Source organism: Rhea americana, unplaced genomic scaffold (assembly GCF_003343005.1).
Source record: "Rhea americana isolate MKP2758 unplaced genomic scaffold, rheAme1 scaffold_1, whole genome shotgun sequence".
In the NCBI taxonomy this organism is placed as follows: Eukaryota; Metazoa; Chordata; class Aves; order Rheiformes; family Rheidae; genus Rhea; species Rhea americana.
Window position 1 is genome coordinate 16,441,946 of NW_028185038.1, and position 19,117 is coordinate 16,461,062.

A 19,117-nucleotide genomic window follows, 5' to 3' on the forward strand; every position below is an offset into this window, starting at 1 on the left:
TTCTTTTTTTTCCCTAAATCTGCTTTAAGCTGGTTTCTTTTTTCTCCCCCTCTGCTCTGGTTTAAAGAGGAGCCTGTATCAAACAGCTGGGGAGAAAAGAATAAATAAAGAAATATGGAGTCATCAGTGCACTGATGACATGACAAGTTAGAAAAAGAAACTCTTCTCCCATWCGACCCAATTGCATGGCCAAAAAGCAGCCTAATCAGCTTCCAGGTTGCCCAGGCGAATCACTGCTACCCCMAAAAATCCTTGAGGAAATGAATTCTCTGCTTCAGTTCAAAGGAAATTGCTGAACCGAGCAATYTGGGAATTTTCCTACCCCGCTCTCCTGCCCGGTTCCAGCAGCASGAGCGCTGTCTGGGGGCAGCATCCCTCCTCCCTGCCCGCCTTTCCACCCCGCTCCAGGATCGCCCCGSCAGCGGGGCCGGGACCTTCACACGGAGCTGCACACGGTGCTACACACGCGGGCGCCGAGCCAAGCGCCTGAGACGCGGCGGCGGAAGATCCTAATGACTCCTAATGGCATTTGGATTAGAGAGCCGCCTTTCATGCTGCCCGGCATCGTGCCGGGCATCACGTGCGAGGAATCCTTCCAGGGCATCTCTAGCCCGCTTTTCCGGAGCGAGCCCCAACACCTCGCCGCAGAGGACAGCGAGGAGCCAGCGGCTGACGGGAGACCCCCCCCCAAAACTGCAGCTTCGCCTGGGCACGCGCGCAGGGTGGCCTCCCCCCAACCCTGGTCCTCTCCCCACCGCCGATCCAGTGGGATCGGGGGAGCTTCAGTGGAGCCGCCGCGACTTGGCGATGCGGGGGGGAGACGGAGCAGTGGGTCAGTGCGGGCTCTTCTCAGCTGCRGAGGGCTAACCACCCCAGAGGTGTGCTGGGAGCTCACGAAACAAGTATTTAAGGGCGAGAAATATCCCTCTCCTCCTAATTAAGGACTCCAGCAACCACTAGAGAAACCAAATTCAGGCCACAGGAAGGAGTGAAGGCAACAGCATCCAGGACAGGGGAGAAAAGCCACTCGTCATCTGCTCGTCTGTCTTGCCAAAGCCAACTCAGCAGACAAGAGATGAGAAAACTATTCGAAAGAGGTGGTTTTTTTTTTTTTTTTTTTTTATATATATACACATATTCTCATTCTTCTGCATTCCTCAGGGTGTAGCTGCCCTCACAGTCACACTTTTGGGCAACCTGTCTCAGCAGAGCTTGGCTTTGAGCACTCAGGGCAGCTCCSACCGATTTCAAGGACAAGCGTCTACCCTGCACGCTGGGGTGCCGAAGGGGCTGTGCAACTCATCCGGAGAGAAGCTTCTTTTCTCTCTGGCTGCATAGGGTGGATGGCAACAAGCTGACATCCTCGACCAATATCTGGAACAAGCCTTTGTTTTGCACCAAAGAACAGCCATGTACTAAATGGAGGTGGGGGCAGGAAGAGGAATATCTGCACAGAGGAGAGGAACTCCTCCTTCCCCCACCTGCCAGCAGATAAAAGATCTCAGAGATGGGAGCCAAGAGGATTAGGAGCCATTAGTGTCATCGGTCCTCCACGGGGACAACGCGGTGCACTGTCCACCCCTCTCCGGCTCCAGACAGCTAATTGCAACCGTCTCGGCGCTCACCCTGCGTGCGCGCACGCACACGGCCTCGCCGGCTGCTGCGCCGGGGCCAGGCACCTGCGTCGGAGCAAGCCCCCTCCTCCTCCTCCAACAGCTGTGCATGGAAAGATCCCAGATCTGCATGGACTGCTGAGGAGCATCGGAGCGGGGGAAGCACTCCCCACCAGGCATCGCGGGGGCCTTCGGGTCAGGAGCCCGCACCCAAGCCCAGCTAGACCGCGAACGCCTGCCGCGCAAACGCGCCCCAGCAAACTTTGAAGCAGGGATGAAACACAAGCCGGTGTTTGGCTCCGAGTGCTTCACAAAGACCCAATTCATCCCTTCTTTTGGAAAGGAGTCAGGGATTTCAATGCATATTCATTCCCCATTATTGACATCTATTGATGTAAGTCAAGGTCAGGGAGGACTCTCCAAAGACTCCACTAGTAAGTTTAGGAGCTCCTCGCTCCTAGTTGCTGAAAGCCAGCGCATGCCCGCTCTCGTTCTTCACCGGAGCGGGTAGAAGGAAAAACAGCAGGAAATTTGCCTCTAGAAAACCAAGTCAAGTCAAACATCCACCTTCTCACTCCTGCTGTTTTTACCATCTCCTTGATGCATTCGCCCCCCTCTCCCCAAAGCTGATGCTCTGCAATAGTCTGTTAAGACTATTTTTTTCCCTCTCCTCCTGATTCTTTTGCACGCTCACCCAGCACCTGAGCATTTCACGTGCCCATGCTGGCAGCGTGCAGGCACCGAGCCAGCAGCAGCTGCCTTTCCTCCTGCAGCATCCCCCACCGYGCGAGCCCCCTCCCCTCGCCAAGGGCTCTGCCCATAAAGCCGCCACGCCAGCGACGGCGGCTCGCCTTCGCGGCCCCTACGTGAGCGACGTGCAGCCCGGCGGGAATTTAATGGACCGCCGGCGAAAGGCCCGGCCGAAGGCACCGTATCGCACCCGGCGTCCCCCTCGCTCGCTCCCCGCCGCCGCCCCGCCAGGACGCATCAGGGCGCCCGTGCTGCCGCCGCGCTGCTCTGTGCCACGGCACGTTAATTAACATCACCTCTTAGAAAAAAAAAAAATCCTCTCTGAGTTTTAAAGACTTGAAAGGGCCCTAAAACTCAAACATCCGACAGCTCTCCACCAGCGGATCGCAATGAATGATGCCCCACAAAAACTAATTAGAAGCCACACGATGGTATTAACTATTCCCCCCTCCCCCCTGGGGCCTTGGTAGGTTAAAGTACACTAGTTTTCCTCTTTTGCAAGGGAAACATTGTCCCCTGTTAGGAATCATGCGGATAAAGTATCAAAAACCACTGGAAAGGGCTATGCTTGTGAGGGATTTCCTTCAAAGGTGTCCCTACGCAGGGCAGTCTTTTGGGGAAAAGAAAAAAAAAAGAAAAAAAAAGGGAAGAAATCAGATCAAACGGATACATCTGCAAAGCATTAAGCCAATTCCCCCAGCCAGGAGACATTTTAGCCCGCTGAAAGCAAAGCCCTGTGGCAACCCAGATGTTCAGCCTGTTGCTGAAAGCCATTTCCGAGGCAGCTTATGCTGCTCATCTGACCTCGTCTCCCGGGCGTCTCCGGTAGGGCTCAGGTCAGGTCATCTCTTACGGTATGCGTGACCCATAGCCAGAGGGTGACACGGGCAGTAYGTCTCCCACACTGGCAAATTAACAGGGTCAACAGCCAGGATAATTTTTTATTTAATTATTTTTTTAATAGGGGGAATTTTCCTGGCCAAGGGAAAAAAAGGTCCCAAGTGACTTTAAAACGCAGCCGCCTGTTAAATAAGAGCATCGGAAATACTGATTCAAACTGGCCGGGCAACTTTCATCCATTTCCACATTGCAGAAGGCCATCTCCCCCATCCTTCACCAAAAACATGTGCAAGGAGTCCCGTGATGCTTTCTATAGTCGTCTGGAGTTGCACAACTGGCAGGCTGCCAGTTTTGACACTGGGCAAGTTAAAAGTGCCGGTTCTCAGCTTTCATCCTATTATGATGCATGATTTGTATTTCAGTAACACCTGGATGACCCAAGCATTTGCCTTTCTATATTATATTTTTATTTAATTGCAGAATTCAGTTTTAAACCCAGGATGCTGCCTGCACTTTCAAAAACGAAGCAAAGCACTGCAAGAGCTCCAGCGCGCTGTCTTGCTTGGGGATTTTTAGCACCAACTAGCTCCCTTCCACCTGCCTCCTATCTCATCCCAAGCACAGTGGGGCCTGGGACAGCACCAGCGGTTGGGAATATCTCAGGAGGTTCAGCACCGCCCCAAGCCCAAAGTCACGGACAAGCCCCAAAGTAAAGCTTGAAAATCCCAGYAGAGCTGGTACGTGAGGGCCAAGGTTAACAACCTGTCTCATGCCCCTGTAATCCTAGATGCATGAGAAAGCGGGGGAGAGGTTGGAAAAATGGGGAGCAATTAGGTCAGGCCCCATCTCCGCTGCTTGGCATCGTGGTCCAGGCAGGGATCAAGGCAGGCGTGAGACATCCGCACCGGGGCGGCAGCGCCGGGACCATCCTCCGCGCTCCCGGGGCCGGCAGCGATGCGGCCGCGGGCAGGATGCTGCGGCGGGAAGGGGCAAAAAAAGCTGCTGATCAAAATCTATTTTTTTTTTTCTCCACGTGGGGAGAGGGGAAAAAAATAATAACTAATAAGGGAAATTTGGAAGAGAGCACGGAGCTCTGGGAGGGGCCGCTGCCAGGAGCCTCCCCCGACCGCGCAGCGCCCCCCGCCCCCGGCCGCGCCGCCGGCAGCGTGCAGCGCCGAGCACCCCCGATCCCCCGGCCGGGCCCTACTCACAGCGGCGGGGCAGAGCCGGCCGGTTGTCGTTGGGCAGCCAAATCTTCTGGATGCGGCTTTGCGTCAGCTCCATGGGCATTTTTAAAACAAAGCTCTTTTTGCGCTCCGAGTCCACCTTGCTGCGTTTGCACGGGAGAGGGAGGAGGAAAAGAGGAGAGGAGGGAGAAGGAGGAAGGAGAGAAAAAAAAAAAACAAAGGGAAAAAAAAAAAGAAAAAACAAATGCCTTTTTGTTGCAGCCGCTGCTTTGGGGGTTTATTTGCCCCAGCGGCTGTAAGCGCTTTCTGCCGCTTCAGGGAGGCTCTTTCAGGCTTTAATGCGGCGGAAGGAGGGAGAGAGGGAGGGTTTCAGGGCACAAAGCCGGCACGGCAATGAATATATAAATAAATAAATAAATAAATAAAACGCCGCTCCCCGCCTGTCCCGGGGGAAGGATGGAGGAAGGAAAAAAAATAAAGGCGAGTTCCGCCGCTAATGTTTTACATACAGATGAAAAAAAAAAGAGAGAGAGAGAAGAAAAAGAAAAATAAGGAGGGAAAAAATGGGAATTGCGGCCGGCGAGGAAGGCGGCTCGCGGCTGCCGGCTCGCTTTCGCTCTCTCGCCTTGCAATGGGCCGGCAGCCGGCGGCCGACTCCTATTTCTAGGCGGCCAGGCCGGCCGGCAGCCGGCGGCTCCCCGCCCCGCGGGCGGGGCCCGGGCCGGGCCCGGGGGCGGCGGGGCCGCGCTGCCGCCTGCCGCCGGCCCCCCGCACTGCAGCGGGGACAAAGGAGGCGCCTTTGTCCCCCTGCCCCGTGCACGTTTTGCTTAGGCCGGGGGCTGCGGTGGTTGGGGGGGGGGGGGACACACGGACAAGCTGGAGCCCTCCCCGTGCAATGCTTTGCAACCCGCTCCGGGGGCCGTGGGCGGTGCCGGCGGCGCCCCCCCCTCCTCCCCCGTAGTGCGCTGAATAAATTAAAAATAGCCTTTAAAAATTAAATAAATAAAGGATTGATGGGGGGGGGAGCAAACGGAGCTTTCCTACCCCCTCCGCGCTGCGCGCAGCCCCGCCTGTACCGCGTTATTTAATTAATTTATTATTTTTTTCTCTCCTCAAGGAAAGGAGGGGGCTCCCAAGCGARGAGGAGGAGGAGGAGGGTGGGCAGCGCTCCGGCACGTCGCTCACGTCGCACATGGCTGGGGCCTCCTCCCGCGGCGGGGATGCCCTAGCCGCCGCGGCGCCCCGCCTCCGCGCCGCTGCGCGGCCGCGCAAGCCCCGCGGGCAGGGCGCAGCTCCCGCCCGGCCACCAGCCACCTTCGCGGGGGTGGGAGAGGGCGGTGGGAGCTCCCTTCTCACCTAGGCACGATTTTTTAAAAATTTATTTTATTTTCATTTTTACTCTAGCAGCTGGCTTGTGGCAGGTGAGCTTTCAGGCTTSAAACAAGCTATTAAAAGCAGCCCCTTGGTAATAATAACCCCCCTCCCATTGCACAGAGGGACGAAGAAGTTGCTATTTGCAACTAAAAGGCGGCAGGAGAAATCTGTGAGTCATCCAGAAATAGGCACTGGGCACTTGGGGGGRRAAWWAAAAAAAWATATAAATAAAAAYAAACYGTTGTGCCTGAATTTTTGGCTGTCRAGATGCCCCTTAGCCCMCYRGAAGGCAGAGCAGCGGGGTAGATGCCTGCTTGGCCTAAGGATAATTTCGCCCAGGCCCAGGCCCACTGCGTAAGCCGCACTGCTACGCGCYGCGTCCCTTCGGCTCCGCGGGTGGGATGTGAGGCAGCAAACGTGCACGCTGGTATGAAGTGGGGAAATAGGTAAATATTTCAGAGCTGGAGAGAGCTGTRAAGTTTAGGAGCAGTGCCTCTGCTTTGGTGGGTTTGAATAGAGCAAATTCAGCTTGAAAACTAAAATGCCACTAAGTAGTCACTCGGGTACTTAAAATGTTCGCTAGCCTCTTACATCAGGGATCTCCCACCTCTAGAGGCAGAGGCTTCTATTTTTACAGCATCTAGAGAGAACGTGCATTTGGCTCTGTCCTTATACAAAGCCCACGCTGATGGAGTAAAAAATACGTAATGCTTCCTTCTGCCTGGGAAAAAAAAACTAGATTCACTGGCAGGAATGAGGGAGCTGGGAAAGATTCACGGATGACGGGAAAGGAAGTGCTGCGGTGAGCGGAGGTGCCGAGGTGCAAGGGGGGGGGGTCAACCAGCTAGACACCAAATGCAGCTCCCAGACCTGTGACGGTGACTGCCGCACCGCGCAGGGAATGCATCCTCAGGAGAGAGCAGAAGACCKTCCTCCATGCGTTCAATAGCTGTTGGCCGTCGGTTTTCCCCACGGGAACCGCGGTCCGTTCCAGGAGCTGCTTTCGAGGCCACCCCCGAAGGAGGCAGGCTGATGGGACCGGCCACGATCGATCGATCACCGCTTATAAATCAACCCTGGACCTGTCCCCACTGAGGTCCACGGAAATTTGGTTCCCACACTAAAACGCAAGAGGAGGAAAGGAAGCTCACGTGATGCGGCGTGTGTGGGCATTCCCCTTCCTCCTCCAGCAGCTCGGCCCTCGTCTCCGCAGGTTTTCTCGGAAGGCTCCGGCGGCTGCTCGGAAGATTAGCGCCCCCCGAATACGAAAGTGAAACTCCGCCTGAGTTAAATTCACAGTCGCTTTGAATTAGATMCACCTAGCAATTCTTGGCTAAAAACTCCTAAATAACTGGAGCGTAAAGTGAGACCGTACTTAAATGCCTAAATAAATGGCCCGATTTGCAAAAGCGTGAACCCCCAGCTGCTTCGAGGCAGGTCAGCTGGAAGAAGCGTTCATTACTATTTATAAGGCACTTTCACCACTGYGAGAGCATTGCCTTGCAAGCAGGACAGCGCTAGGTGCAGAAAGGCATTTTTTTTTTCTTTTTCTCTCAAATCCCGCTCCGTAAAAACCTTTATTAGGAGGCTTGATGGGTTTGGAAAGTCCCATCCTGAAGGGAGCGGCTGCCCCGTACTGAGAGACGCCGTGCCGATGATGCTCTGCAGCTTTCCAAGGCAGGCGCRTGATGGGAGAGACCGGGAGCATCGCCCAGGGCATGGACAGCCTCACCGCTTCCCTCCCAGGACCTGCTGMCTTTCATTAAGTGCAAGGGAGATGGGGGCAAAAATGCAAGGCTGAAGCTGGCAATCTCAAAGGCCTGGCATCAGGCAGGGAGAAAATAGCCCAGAGGGTCCGAGGGAGGGAGGTGCAGAAGCCTGGGAGCAAAAACCAGCCAAAAAAGGTGAAGAACTCCAGTTCTGTGAGAATAGGACTCCCATCTCTTATGGGGTTCGTAGGCCATGGACTTCTCTGAAATGCAGAGTGAAAGGCAATCATTCAATTCTCCGTTTCCTTTCTCTGCTGCTGAAGCACCCAACCAACCTGTCAAGCAGTTCCCGACTTTGGAATTAACCTTTCCCTGGATGTGGACCAAACCCCTCCAATAAAGTCACCAGCCTCTTTGGAAGGACCCGCTGACRCCAGTGGGAACCAGCCAGCCTCCTTGGCTTTAATTCGCCTGGCATCAAAATGCAGGGAACAGCAACGAKGGCTCTGGGAAGCCACGGCTCCAAATGAGCCCTGACTCACGATTTTTATCTTTTCCTTCTAAAGGAAGCTTAACAGGAAAGCGCAAGTCACAGAGGTCACTACGTTCTGACATCCAGCAGGAGAAACCYGGGATCATTTCCTTATGACGTGGCCTCGGAGGGACAAGGTGCTGTCCCTGCTCCTTTCCTCAAAAAAAATCACGCTGCATCTCCTCAGCTCGGGGAGGACTTGACGTGGTTTATCATCGTGGTTTACCATCACCGGCTTGCAAAGTGAACGCCAAAGCCTATTTGTTATGCAAAAGAGGTTCAAACCTTTCCGTTCAGGACCAGGTTGCTTCCCACCCCCGCTTGGAGATTTGCTTAACTCCCTGTAGAAATGCAGCTCTCTGTTAATGCTGGGCAGCTCGGCCATCACCGGCTTCCAGCTTAGCCTCAGCTTGCCAGGCTGTGGCACAGGCACAGGCCGCTCTCCTTTCCCTCGGAGGCAGGTTGCAAAAATCACCTAGCAGCTACCCAAAGTCTCATTCCTGCACTTAACTGCATTGCAACATACACTATATATACTAACTGTTGCAACAGAGCAAGCTATTTGCGTGGGGGTGGCGGAGAGGTATTTATATGCATATTTGAAAAGCTATTCATCTCTTTGCACTTACCAAAAAAAAAAAAAAAAAGAAAAAAGAAAAGAAACCAACCAAAAAAATCAACAAGGCCCTGGGGAAGCCGAGCAAATTGTCTGCAACATCTCAGGAGAAGCCAGGACTTTGGAAAGGTCAGTGAGGAACCCGGGCGGTTGCCTCCTGCTCTCGCCTGCGGGACGCCAAATTGTTTTCGCTGCTGACGGCGCTCGCTGGAAGCGCTCGCCGAAGCTACCGACAGCCGGTTTTGCAAACAGTCCGGCTTGGAAAAGCAGCTGCAGTTCGCGATGCTCTGGGCCCTCTGCCGCTCGCCCCCAGCGGGTCTCGCAGCACAAGGAGAAGTGAACGAGGGGCTTAGCGGAGGGCGGCAGCACTCACGCGAGGGTGAGGTTAGGGTGCACAGACTGCGCGCACGGGGCGCTGAGCTGTCTCGGCTTCTCATCTTACCCTCTCCGGTTTCTCTGCCATCGTGCGCAGGCTCCGCTGGCAGGAGGCCCCTGGGGACCTGTGCCACCAGCCTCCCACGCCGCGTAAGGCGTCGGGGCTGTTTCCGCCACAGAAAGGAGCCTTTTCTCCCGYCTTGCAGCCCCATGACCATACCCGGGTCAAAACTGCCCCTGGCAAAAGGTGCGCACAGATCGGGCAAAATGCCTTCTGCAAGTATTTAAAGGTATGTTTTCCTGCGGTGGTTGCAGGACACCACTCCATGGAGGACCKGTCACCTTCTCCTCCAAGATCAGCGAGGAGGCAGATGGACAGGGAAGTTGGGTGCTCGGAGCCCTCCCTCCCCTCTGCCGCTGCCAGGACAGGGTGCAAACGCCGGAGGAATCCCCCGCCCCGTTGTTCCCAGCGCCGGGGACAGGCCGTCCGGTTTTGTAACCCGTTACATGCGGTAATTCGACCTTACACGCTCATCAAACGTCTTCCTTCCCCCGCGGGATGAATTCAGCTAGAGGCAACCGCTGCCCAGGCGGTGAAATACCAGCAGGGCAGGCACCGGGGGGCTGCAGCAAGGGCTCACAAACAGCTGCACACGGAGATGGGGAATATCCAAAGGGGTCTAGTTTCCAAAAATGAGGAACCGGTGCAACCTCAGTGCTCGCGGTGCAACCTCGGGCACTGCCCGCCGTGGGAAAAAGCTCAGTTCCCCCAGCAACAAGGAGACTTTCTACTTTTTTCTTTGAATGATTTTTCTTGCCACAACATACTCAAACCTAAAGCCCGTACAGTAAGCGCGGGGGCCCGCGTGCTTTTGCTCAACGCCTCAGCTCCGAGCCGCGGTGCRTGCCGCAGCCGTCATGCTACGCGGCAGCTGTTTCAGGGACGGTAAATTCTGCCAGAAGTCAACTCTCCTAGCACTTTCTTACTACATCACCGGCTTTGCTAAAAGTCTATATATATTTAAAAAAGAAAAATCAGAAACCCTTCAGGCAGAAGGATATGGAATTTAACCCTGGTTAGTGCCCGATTTAGTGCAACAGGCTTTGCAAAGCTCTTTGGGATCCGTCGGGAGGAAAGCAGCGCTAAGGRCAGGAACAGTGTTGGTTTCGAGGCTTGCATTGGTATGAGGCAAGAGACGCACAAAAAGGGTACTGACTTCAGCACTGTTCGAAAAGGAAAAGGCAACGCGGGAGTGCACGACGTGCAGCAGGTGAAACAGCAGCAGCACAGGAGAATGTTGACTCAGTGGCTTGAAGGAGCTGCTAAAAATGGAGAAGAAAGAACATAGAAATATTTTGAGCTGTCAGACTTGTGCCTTAACTAAAGACTTCTGGTTATCACTGARTGAATGACAGCGTTAAAGATGGATAGGAGGAGCAGGAGGGACAGATGCACTGTCTGTGTGTCTGGCCATGACGGATAYGTGAAAGAAGAAAGGACAAGAGGCTACATTTAACTTCAGTTCTTCACATTAAGAGCAAAATTGCCCTAGAATCCCTCAGTGGCCACTGGAGAGCAGTGGGTGCTGCAGACTGTGGCCAAATGTTGCAGAGGCCTCACCAGTATCTGGGAAGACCCATGCCGTATGGTCCAAAGGCAGAGATGAGAGATGTAAGATAGGCTTCCACCAGCAAGGCCTGATAGCCCCAAAGGAGCCTCCCAGACCTTCAATCCTAATTAAAAGCCAGGCAAACAGGTAGGAAGGTCTCCCTGTGGCTGCTGAAGGAGACAGTATCATCAAACTGTGGCTAGTAACCTTCAGGGAGCTCCTGAAGCAGGCTGGTCGAGGAGATGTTGGTGTCACTGAAGTGACTGTAAGTTCTGCAATTGATTTCACGAAGGTGAGGAGTTCARTCTTGTGACCTCTCAGCACCCCCGAGGAGCAGAGAGGAGTGTAATCCAGTCTGAAGGAGATGAAAAGAAACRCAGGTCTCTCAAAGCCAAGCACCGTGCCTGCCTTTGCATCCACCACTCTTCACACGTGATTCGAGTTGCACCTCTGATGCATGGATCAATCTCGCCTAACCAGAAAATCAGAGATGCGACCTGCTCGCTGATGTTCTTCCAACTTCACCTGATATGCTGCCCTAGTCCCACAGAAACCATCAGGATGCTGGGACATAGGACGTCCCTGTGGCCAGTTGATGAGGCATGTCTTGTGGGATGCCAGCCAAGCAACTCAAAGCTCTGCTCCGAATCTTTTCTGTAATTCTTGAGAAGAAAAGTCAGAAATAACGCTCTGGGCCTGCAATGTCCGCTGGAACAGGAACATTTCTCAACACGGGCAGGTCTGCGAGGAAGTGTGTGCAAGAGGCTTGTGCAACGGCCTCCAAAAATTCCTGGCCTTACAAGACCAAAGCAAAATGCAAATCAGCCAACCAAACTGTCAAGCCWTAAAGATACCCAACTCTGTGGGTTGGCAGAATAAATAGGGGTTTTTGAAAGTAGTTAGATGGCAGATATATGGCAAAAGGTTGGGAATATTCCAGTCTTGGGAATCTGATAACGTTTTTYCTTGAAGTCAGATCTGGTTGCAGCATTTCAGGCTTAATCCCACCAGAAAGGGGCAAGAGGATGGATCGGCGAGCCTGTGACAGAGAGCTAAAATTCAGATTTTGGCACTCTCAGGGACTCCAAGAAGCCACTATTCCTATTAGCCTGACACTCTGTTGTGCCTCCTATTCCTAGGCACTTTTAGTTATACCCAAGCAAACCTCTTCCAGTTTTGRAAGTGAGTTCAAGTCACAAAATCTCCAGGGGATTTTCTTTTTCTCCACTGAAAGAGGTGAACGAAACATCCTTACTCACCTGCTGCCCTCCATCCCCAAAGTGTCAGCACATTTCATCCAGTCGTGTTTGCCGTGTGATTTTGCACCTGGAGTGAAAAACTCTGCTCAAGTCTTGGCATTGATACAGGGTGTAATTCCCCAAGATAATAAATTTGACTTTAGATTGCCTAGTCCCTAATTGAGATGTCACAACCACCTGACACAATATACTGATCTGGTAAAAAAAACTCCTGATGATTTGAAAAAAAAATATATATATATATAATAGTTACAGGGTTACTCTGTCCCAACAGAATCTGTGCCAGATCAGATTGTTTCTTTCTGTTGCCGGCAAAAAACTGGTGTGTGTTGCCATCCTGCTTTCTCCAGACAGAGCTGCAGAAACGCAGGCTTGTCCTCGCACCCGATCCGCACGCAACTTGTGCTGCAGCAAGTCAGAGATCCAGCGCTAACGAATTAAAACGCAGCCCTCCTCTGACCGCAGTGGCAAATCTTCCAGCGCCCAGAATATTTGAGTCGGTTTAACGGTGGTGCCCGATCTTTCAGGGTTGAGTTTTTTTTTTTTTTTTTTTTTTTTTTCCCAGCCCCCAGTGCATTTGGGAGCCCTCTGAGTCTCCTGCCCTGAACAGCTAGCTTGATGTAGCAGAAACATTTAATATATCTGTTTTATTAATTTAAGGTGGAGGACGGTCACTCCTGGAAATCACAGCCTGTCATTATCACATGGATTTGGCTGCCCCGCTGTTTCCTAACGTCTTATTTGCACCTACCGCTCATTAAGTGCCTGGATCGTTATCTTGTCATTGCAGGGTATTAAATCAAACAATGGCAAAGGCTGTGGCCTCTCCTGCTGGGACTGATTCACCCTATGATGCAACAAGCTCAGGCCGGTGACAACCTCGGCGTTACCGTGGTGACCAATATGCACCTAAACAGCAGCCCGTGATGATGTCATTAAGCCAGTTGCCCAGGAGATGCAGGAGACTCTTGGAAGCAATGAAAAGACCTAGGACAACACAAAGCTCTCGGCAAAGGTCTCGAGCCTGCGAGTAGCTGGGGTTAGGGATGAAGAGAAGCAAATGGAAGAAGACAAGTTGGTTTGTGTTAGTGTTGACCAAGAGAGGAGGTGCTCATAGGCAGCATAGATTAATCCCAGATTAGGAAAAAAGGATATATATTTTTTTTATCCTTGCTATCAACCCTTACTAATATCAGTACGGGTCCTGCCAGCAGCGCTTTTGATCAGGAGTGGTAAAACCTACAGCAGTTGGGGATGATGTGCACYGTTCGGGAGTGCTGAGCAGTCACAAAACTTCTGCGTAGGTGTCTACAAGAAGGTGGTCACCCTTGGCCACTTCCACTATCCATGGAGAGAAATAGGCACTTCAAGAGGGATTCATCTGCACTGTCATGGATGCTGGCTGTAGACCAGCATCTGGGAAGTGTTTCTAGCCTGGCATAGAGGGAGAACTCAGTGCTATGTCCAACGCTGCATGACACAAATCTTGGTGCACTCCAGCCACAAGGTGAACCAAAACACAATCCCTTGCTCCTGAAAACATGATCCGATGCAGGGAGGACGAGGAAATCTTGGATGAGCGGTGGCATTTCGAAACCCTATACTCACTGACACAACATACAGTGATCTTTCCACGTGTTAGTGAGCACGTCTGCTGCATCGACAACCTGCTTGTCTCTGCTTCCTCACAGGGCTGGGACGACATGGGCAATGGCGGATGAGGATTGCCCAATGCTGCTCCACACACCTCCTCAACCCCAGCCAGGAAGAACCACTCCCAGGCACACCACCACTTCTCGGGTTGAGCTGGTTCTTTCATTGGCCTCTCAGAGGATTTTTCTCTCCATCCTGCTGATGGAAACTCTAAGGCATCAAGAAGTAATGTCCAAATGTCCTGATTCTGCTGCAGCATGGTTTTAAATTTAAAAACCTGCAGGGTCTGCTTTTAAGACATTTGTGAAAGGTAACTAAAAGAGAAAGCTTATGGTCACTGTGTCAAAATTCACAATAGGAAGATCCACAACTTGACTGAAAAATGTCCAAGGACCAGCAAACTGAACCACCATCATGAGATGGCAAAGACTTCTGAATTCTCCTGAGCAGAAGGCCTCTGCTCTACTGAAGATCTGTCCTTCACACAACAGATATCTCAAGCAGGTCTTTTTTTGATACGTGAGTCAGTCTGAGTTTCCGTAAGTCTTGCTGGAGCTCTCTACAGTCAAAGCCTGCCCTGGGTAACCCTTTAGATCTTCTGGCTTTCCTAACAGCTCTTCTAACCAATTTTTGGAGCCAAATTGCTGGAACCAGATCKCACAGGTTGCTGGAATGCAGAAGTTAAATAACCAGATTTCCTTATCAGGATTCTCTTAATTTTTTCTGCATATGAGGCAAAGATTTCTATTTATCTAATTCTAAGCAGATGTGCTTAATTTGTGCATTTCACTTAATCTCCATGCAGTGGGGACCTGACTGGAGAAAAAAAAAAGTCTAAAATTGTGCAAAAAAATCAGCAGAATTTTGTTCTTTTTTTTTCACTAATATTTTCCAATCAGACATGAAAAATATTAATGGGAAATTTCTCTGGAATTCCAGAACAAGCTGAAACAACATGGGGAGCATGCTGCCAACATTTTTTCTCAAATGCATTTACATTTTCCAACCGACAATGACAAGCTGTTAACAGTTCCTTGGGGGGCGGGGGGAAGACATCACAAATGTTTATATTTCTACCATGGGGTTTAACATATAGTAGCAAACCAGCGCTTTGGCAGTATGTGGTGTTTGGGTAGGTATCACGAGGGAAGACATCATAGCACCAGGGAGTATCCCTGTTTCCTCCCAAAATAACTGCTGTCACTTGAGCTGAGAACCGACGCCATGAGTCAACGACACAGATGCAAGTAGACATTGGCCAGTTGATCATGGTTAGTTCCCACCTAATAAGATGGAGAAGAGGGGACACCAATCTTTCTGCTGCTGTCTCTCTGGCAATGCCACTAATCAAGGAATCACAGCACAATCTCCTTGCCCCAAGGTGACTGCAATTTTGTGTTAGCACTCCTCAAAAATCTAAGACAGCTAAGACAGCTCCAAGGGACATGGGCTCAGCCCTCACGTCCACCTCCGTGGTGCCCACATGTCCATCTCCACCGCACCAGGGGCTGCAATTCTCTGCCCCCACCTGCCCCGGCTGATGCAGGCAGTGATGACAACGTCAGAGCAATGGGCTCTCATTTCCTAGCTGCGTCATTGCTGCGGCTTGGCTTGCTGCGCCTCGTGTTCGGACGGAGGTGAGACAGCAGTCTSTCCTCGCCCCGATGGCAAGACCCTCAGGGGTTTGCACTGGCACAGCTCAGAGTGTTTCCCGTTGCTACAAACTTGCCTCCTCCCCGTCTCGAACGCTTTCTTCCAAAGATGACTGACGAAGACACCCTGATAACCCCAGCCCAAATGCAACCCCGATGAGAGCGCGGCTCCCTCGGGCTGCGGGGCACGTGCTGCATCGCACGCGAGTGCCTCGGTCCCTGGCAGCCTGCTCTGCCGCCGACTTCTGATGTTATTCAGAAGTCTGGTCATTTTGCATTCAGATAGAGTCAGTCATCAAAAAAAAAAAAAAAAAAAAAGGTGACTAACACTAACGCTGCATGCTGGCAAGCATCCGCCACATCCCACGTTGCCTTGTCTTGTCTTTTCTGCAACCAGGCCGTTAGCTGCCAGAGCCACTACACCGGATTAACCCCATCGTGGCAAACACGCCGCGGTCTCTGTGGTGGGATGATCACAGCACAAGGCAGAGGAGGCAACCACAGATTTTCCAAAATCTGGCAGTCAGACTGCAAAGTATATCTAAAAAAGACTTCCCCCCACCAGTGCATCCACCACCGAGAAGCTGCTCAGATTGCTGCAGTTCTGACCGTTTGTGGACCATCTTTTAACTGTTTATTAACTTATTTACAGAGCCAATATGTTTGACTTGGGTTCRTTTCTGAGCAGCTCAGCTGCATCTAGACCAAATTCTCCTCAAGTAGAGAGAGTAGAAGAGAGAAGAGTGGAGATGAAAAGAGAGAAGAGCAGCAGCAACCAGAGACAATTACATGTTTAAGAGAACCAGACTGAGCTATGTTCTCCCATGAAGGTGTTATTCACAGCTGCTACTACAAGGTGGAAATCCATTCCCTGCCTTTGGCAAACTAAATCTCAGAGAAACAAAACAAAGCAAACAAAATCACTGCTGGCAGGTGCCTCCTGTGCCTCGACCCACTCTGCTCAGGTCGTGGCTCAACAACACAGAGATTTCACTGGCAAAGCCACTTCCGAGTCCCTGTTCCCATCCCTGAGCATCCTCCTCAGCTGTGAGCTGGATCCACCGCTCCGATTGGGAAACGGATTCTGATTTGAAAAAAATAATAAAAACAAATATATATATATATATTGCAAAGGGTGGTTTATTTCTTGAGTGTCTCCAGATTGGACTATCCMCAGAGCAGTGGTGTTGGTGTGACACGGGGCAGCATCCTGCGATGCCTGAGGCTACCAAAGCCTCTGAGCGTCAGCTGTGGCCACATCCTCCTGCCAGAAGYCCCTCGCTCATCAGGGGGTTTACTACCAAAACATCCACAGGAGGGAAGAAAAACAAGTCAAAGACTCAAATTTCCATCCCGCAGTTACCCGTTGGCATCAAGGTCAGCTGCTCGGCCAAGTCAAACCCTGAAAACAGCAGCTTGTTTTTAATGAACGTAGATGGGCGACACCTCAGTCGCATAGCGCCTGGGTGCACCGAATCATCCACGGAGGCTTCGCTCTGCAAAACATGGGGTCACTCCGGGGAAGGGGGGGGACACACGTTTCCTGCACCTCCGAGCCGCCTGTCTGAGCGTGCACAGCGCCAGACGGGGGGCTGAGCCGTGCAAAGCCAGCGCTGGGGGGGGAGCATGCCCGATTTTTTCCCGGGACAGCTTGCAAAAATTAAATAATCCCCAGCCCCCTTCCCCCAAAATCTATCCGTCTCCCTTGTTTACAGGCTCAGCTGTTCCCCAGCTTTCCTGGAAACGCCTCCTCGGCGGAGGAAGTGCATGCTGTGCACGCTGTGCATGCCCCTTCCACGTGGCCGCGGAGGAGCCGCCGGGCGGCCCGCCGGGGGTGCCGGCGCTGGCGGGCGGCGGAGGGGCAGCCCACGCGCGGTTCCTCCCGGCGCGCACGTGAGCGGAGCGTGCACAGCCTGCGCGGCCGGCCCCGGCGGCGCGCGCACGGAGGATGCTGGCGCGGGCCCGGTGCCAGCCGGCCTGGCGCGGCGAAAGGCAAGAAGTAAACAGGTTCTTCTGCCTCCCCCCACCCGCACCTCACCGTGCAGCCGGGCAAACGAGTTTGCAACCGAACTCGCAATGYTTTTGGCTCCGGGAGGGGAATAACATAACTGTTTGGGAGGGTTTCGCTTTTCCGTCGGTTAACCCCATCCCTGCCACGTCCACCCCACAAATCCCGCTGCCGAGGGCCGCCTTCCCCGCGAGGTGGGCTGATCCCAGGGCTGGAGGCTTTGCGGGGACCTGGAATCTCCTTTTCCCAAGGGATTTACTGTCGCCCCTTCCCCTGGCCCCAGGGCGGCATCGTTTCTACCTGTTTCTGGGAGATRTTCCTCCAACCTGCCTTTGAATAACCTTTTCCAACGACTGGCAAACTTCYCCTGGCTTCCAACCCAGCTCTCTCTATCTATGGCTTTAACACCCTGGTCCTACCCCACAGTGCCTAGGGCTTGATTTTGAAGGTCCACGTTGCACCACTTTAAGGTCAGCGAAGGTTTCTGGGCATGGGGACACCCCGGGGGATGCTCCTCCAGGAGCACGGGCTCATGACAAGCCAGCTTGTCCTTCCAACAGCTGCAGGGGGGTGCCAGCRTGTTTCTTCGGCTGAAGTCCCCGTGCAGCCGCTGTCAACAGCGTCTCGTGCTGACGCAGGGTGCAGCGGCGCGGGGGCCAGCTGGGGCAGCGGCCAGCAGCGCTGGCACGGCGCGTCCCACCTGCACGATCGAGTCACCGGCTTTGCTGCCAGCGTCAAAACAAGCCGGGCTCGTCCGGGTCCAAGCGACCCCTCACCGAGCTGGCCCTGGCCTGGGAAATGCAACTGAGAGCTGGCACCGGCTCTCATTCCTACAGCTGCCCGCAGTCCGGCGGGAGGACGGGGATGGCTAACGAACGGGGCACTTACGGGGAGGGAGAGCTTGCAGCGTGGAGCTTTCGCTGGGCCGGCTGCAGGAAAAGCAGCTGGTTTCGCTTGCGCTCCGGAGGCGAGCGTGGGGCGAGCTGTGCTGGGAAGGGGATGAGGCAGCAACGTGGGAGCAGCATCATCCCTGCAGGAATGCGAAGAGCCGGTGGGAACAGTGGGTGGGGAGGAGAGGACCCTGGGGATGGAGAGGGTGCTGGAAAGACGTGTGTGGAGGAGGGAGAAAACCGCCTGCAAGACGGATGTGGCAGAACAGAGCAGGTGRTGCACAGTGGAGAGGGGGCCACCTCTCTAGGGGGACAAAACCACCCCACTTCCATAAACGCATGTAYGTATCTATATGTATATACATATGCATAGATATAGGGGAGGAGGTAGGGGATATTTCTGGCCCAGCAACGTGCACAACCCGCATGGGATGCCACRCTGTGCAGCAAGCTCCAGCCACACATGGCCCAGCAATATAGTACCTGGGAGTGTCCTCAGATGCAGGTGGACGTGGCCACCTGGATTTGGGATTGAGAGGGTTCAGCATGGGCAGAAGCAAGCCATGCTCATTGGCTGGCTTTGGGGGATGCTCGGAAAGGACGGAGGTGGGCTGAGGTCCGGGGTGGGAGCTGCTAGAGGAAAGCAGAATGTTGCAAACCCCAAACCTGGATCCTTTAGGAGACAAAAAGTCACCAGCTGCTGAGGATCCCCGAAGAACAGCTCCAGCTCCTCYGGGCAAAGCTAAAACAAATTCAACAGCTCTGATCCCTTCACGTGCTGCTTAGCTGAGCCACAGCAGCCATGCTCATCRGATCCCACATGCTGAATGAAAGAGGGTAAGGGTAGATATAAAAAGAAAACCCATAAAAATGAAGCAGTTGTGGCTCATGGTTAGGACAGCAGCCTGGGAGACAGGAAAGCTACAGTCCTAAGCAAATCCTCTAGCACATCACTCCACCTCCCTGTGCCTCAGTTTCCCCTGCCTCATATGAGGAACGTCTCTTCTCCTCCAGAGAAAGAGGGGAAAAAAGAGCAGAAGAGAGAAAAG

The 19,117-nt window shown here is 53.1% G+C and overlaps 1 protein-coding gene across 4 annotated transcripts in view; it reads right to left on the reverse strand.

Annotated features, from left to right (window-relative positions):
- Positions 1 to 19,117, reverse strand: part of PFKFB3 (6-phosphofructo-2-kinase/fructose-2,6-biphosphatase 3) — a 45,185-nt gene that overhangs the window by 17,717 nt on the left and 8,351 nt on the right. For 3 of the 4 annotated variants that reach the window (XM_085299606.1, XM_085299591.1, XM_085299615.1), the window contains exon 1: positions 4,415 to 5,035. The exons of the other annotated variant lie outside the window; for it this stretch is intronic. In XM_085299606.1, the coding sequence (XP_085155732.1) occupies positions 4,415 to 4,493 (79 nt within the window). In that variant the 5' untranslated portion in view covers positions 4,494 to 5,035. Of the gene's footprint in view, positions 1 to 4,414; positions 5,036 to 19,117 lie in introns of those variants that run through there. 4 annotated transcript variants of the gene reach the window in all.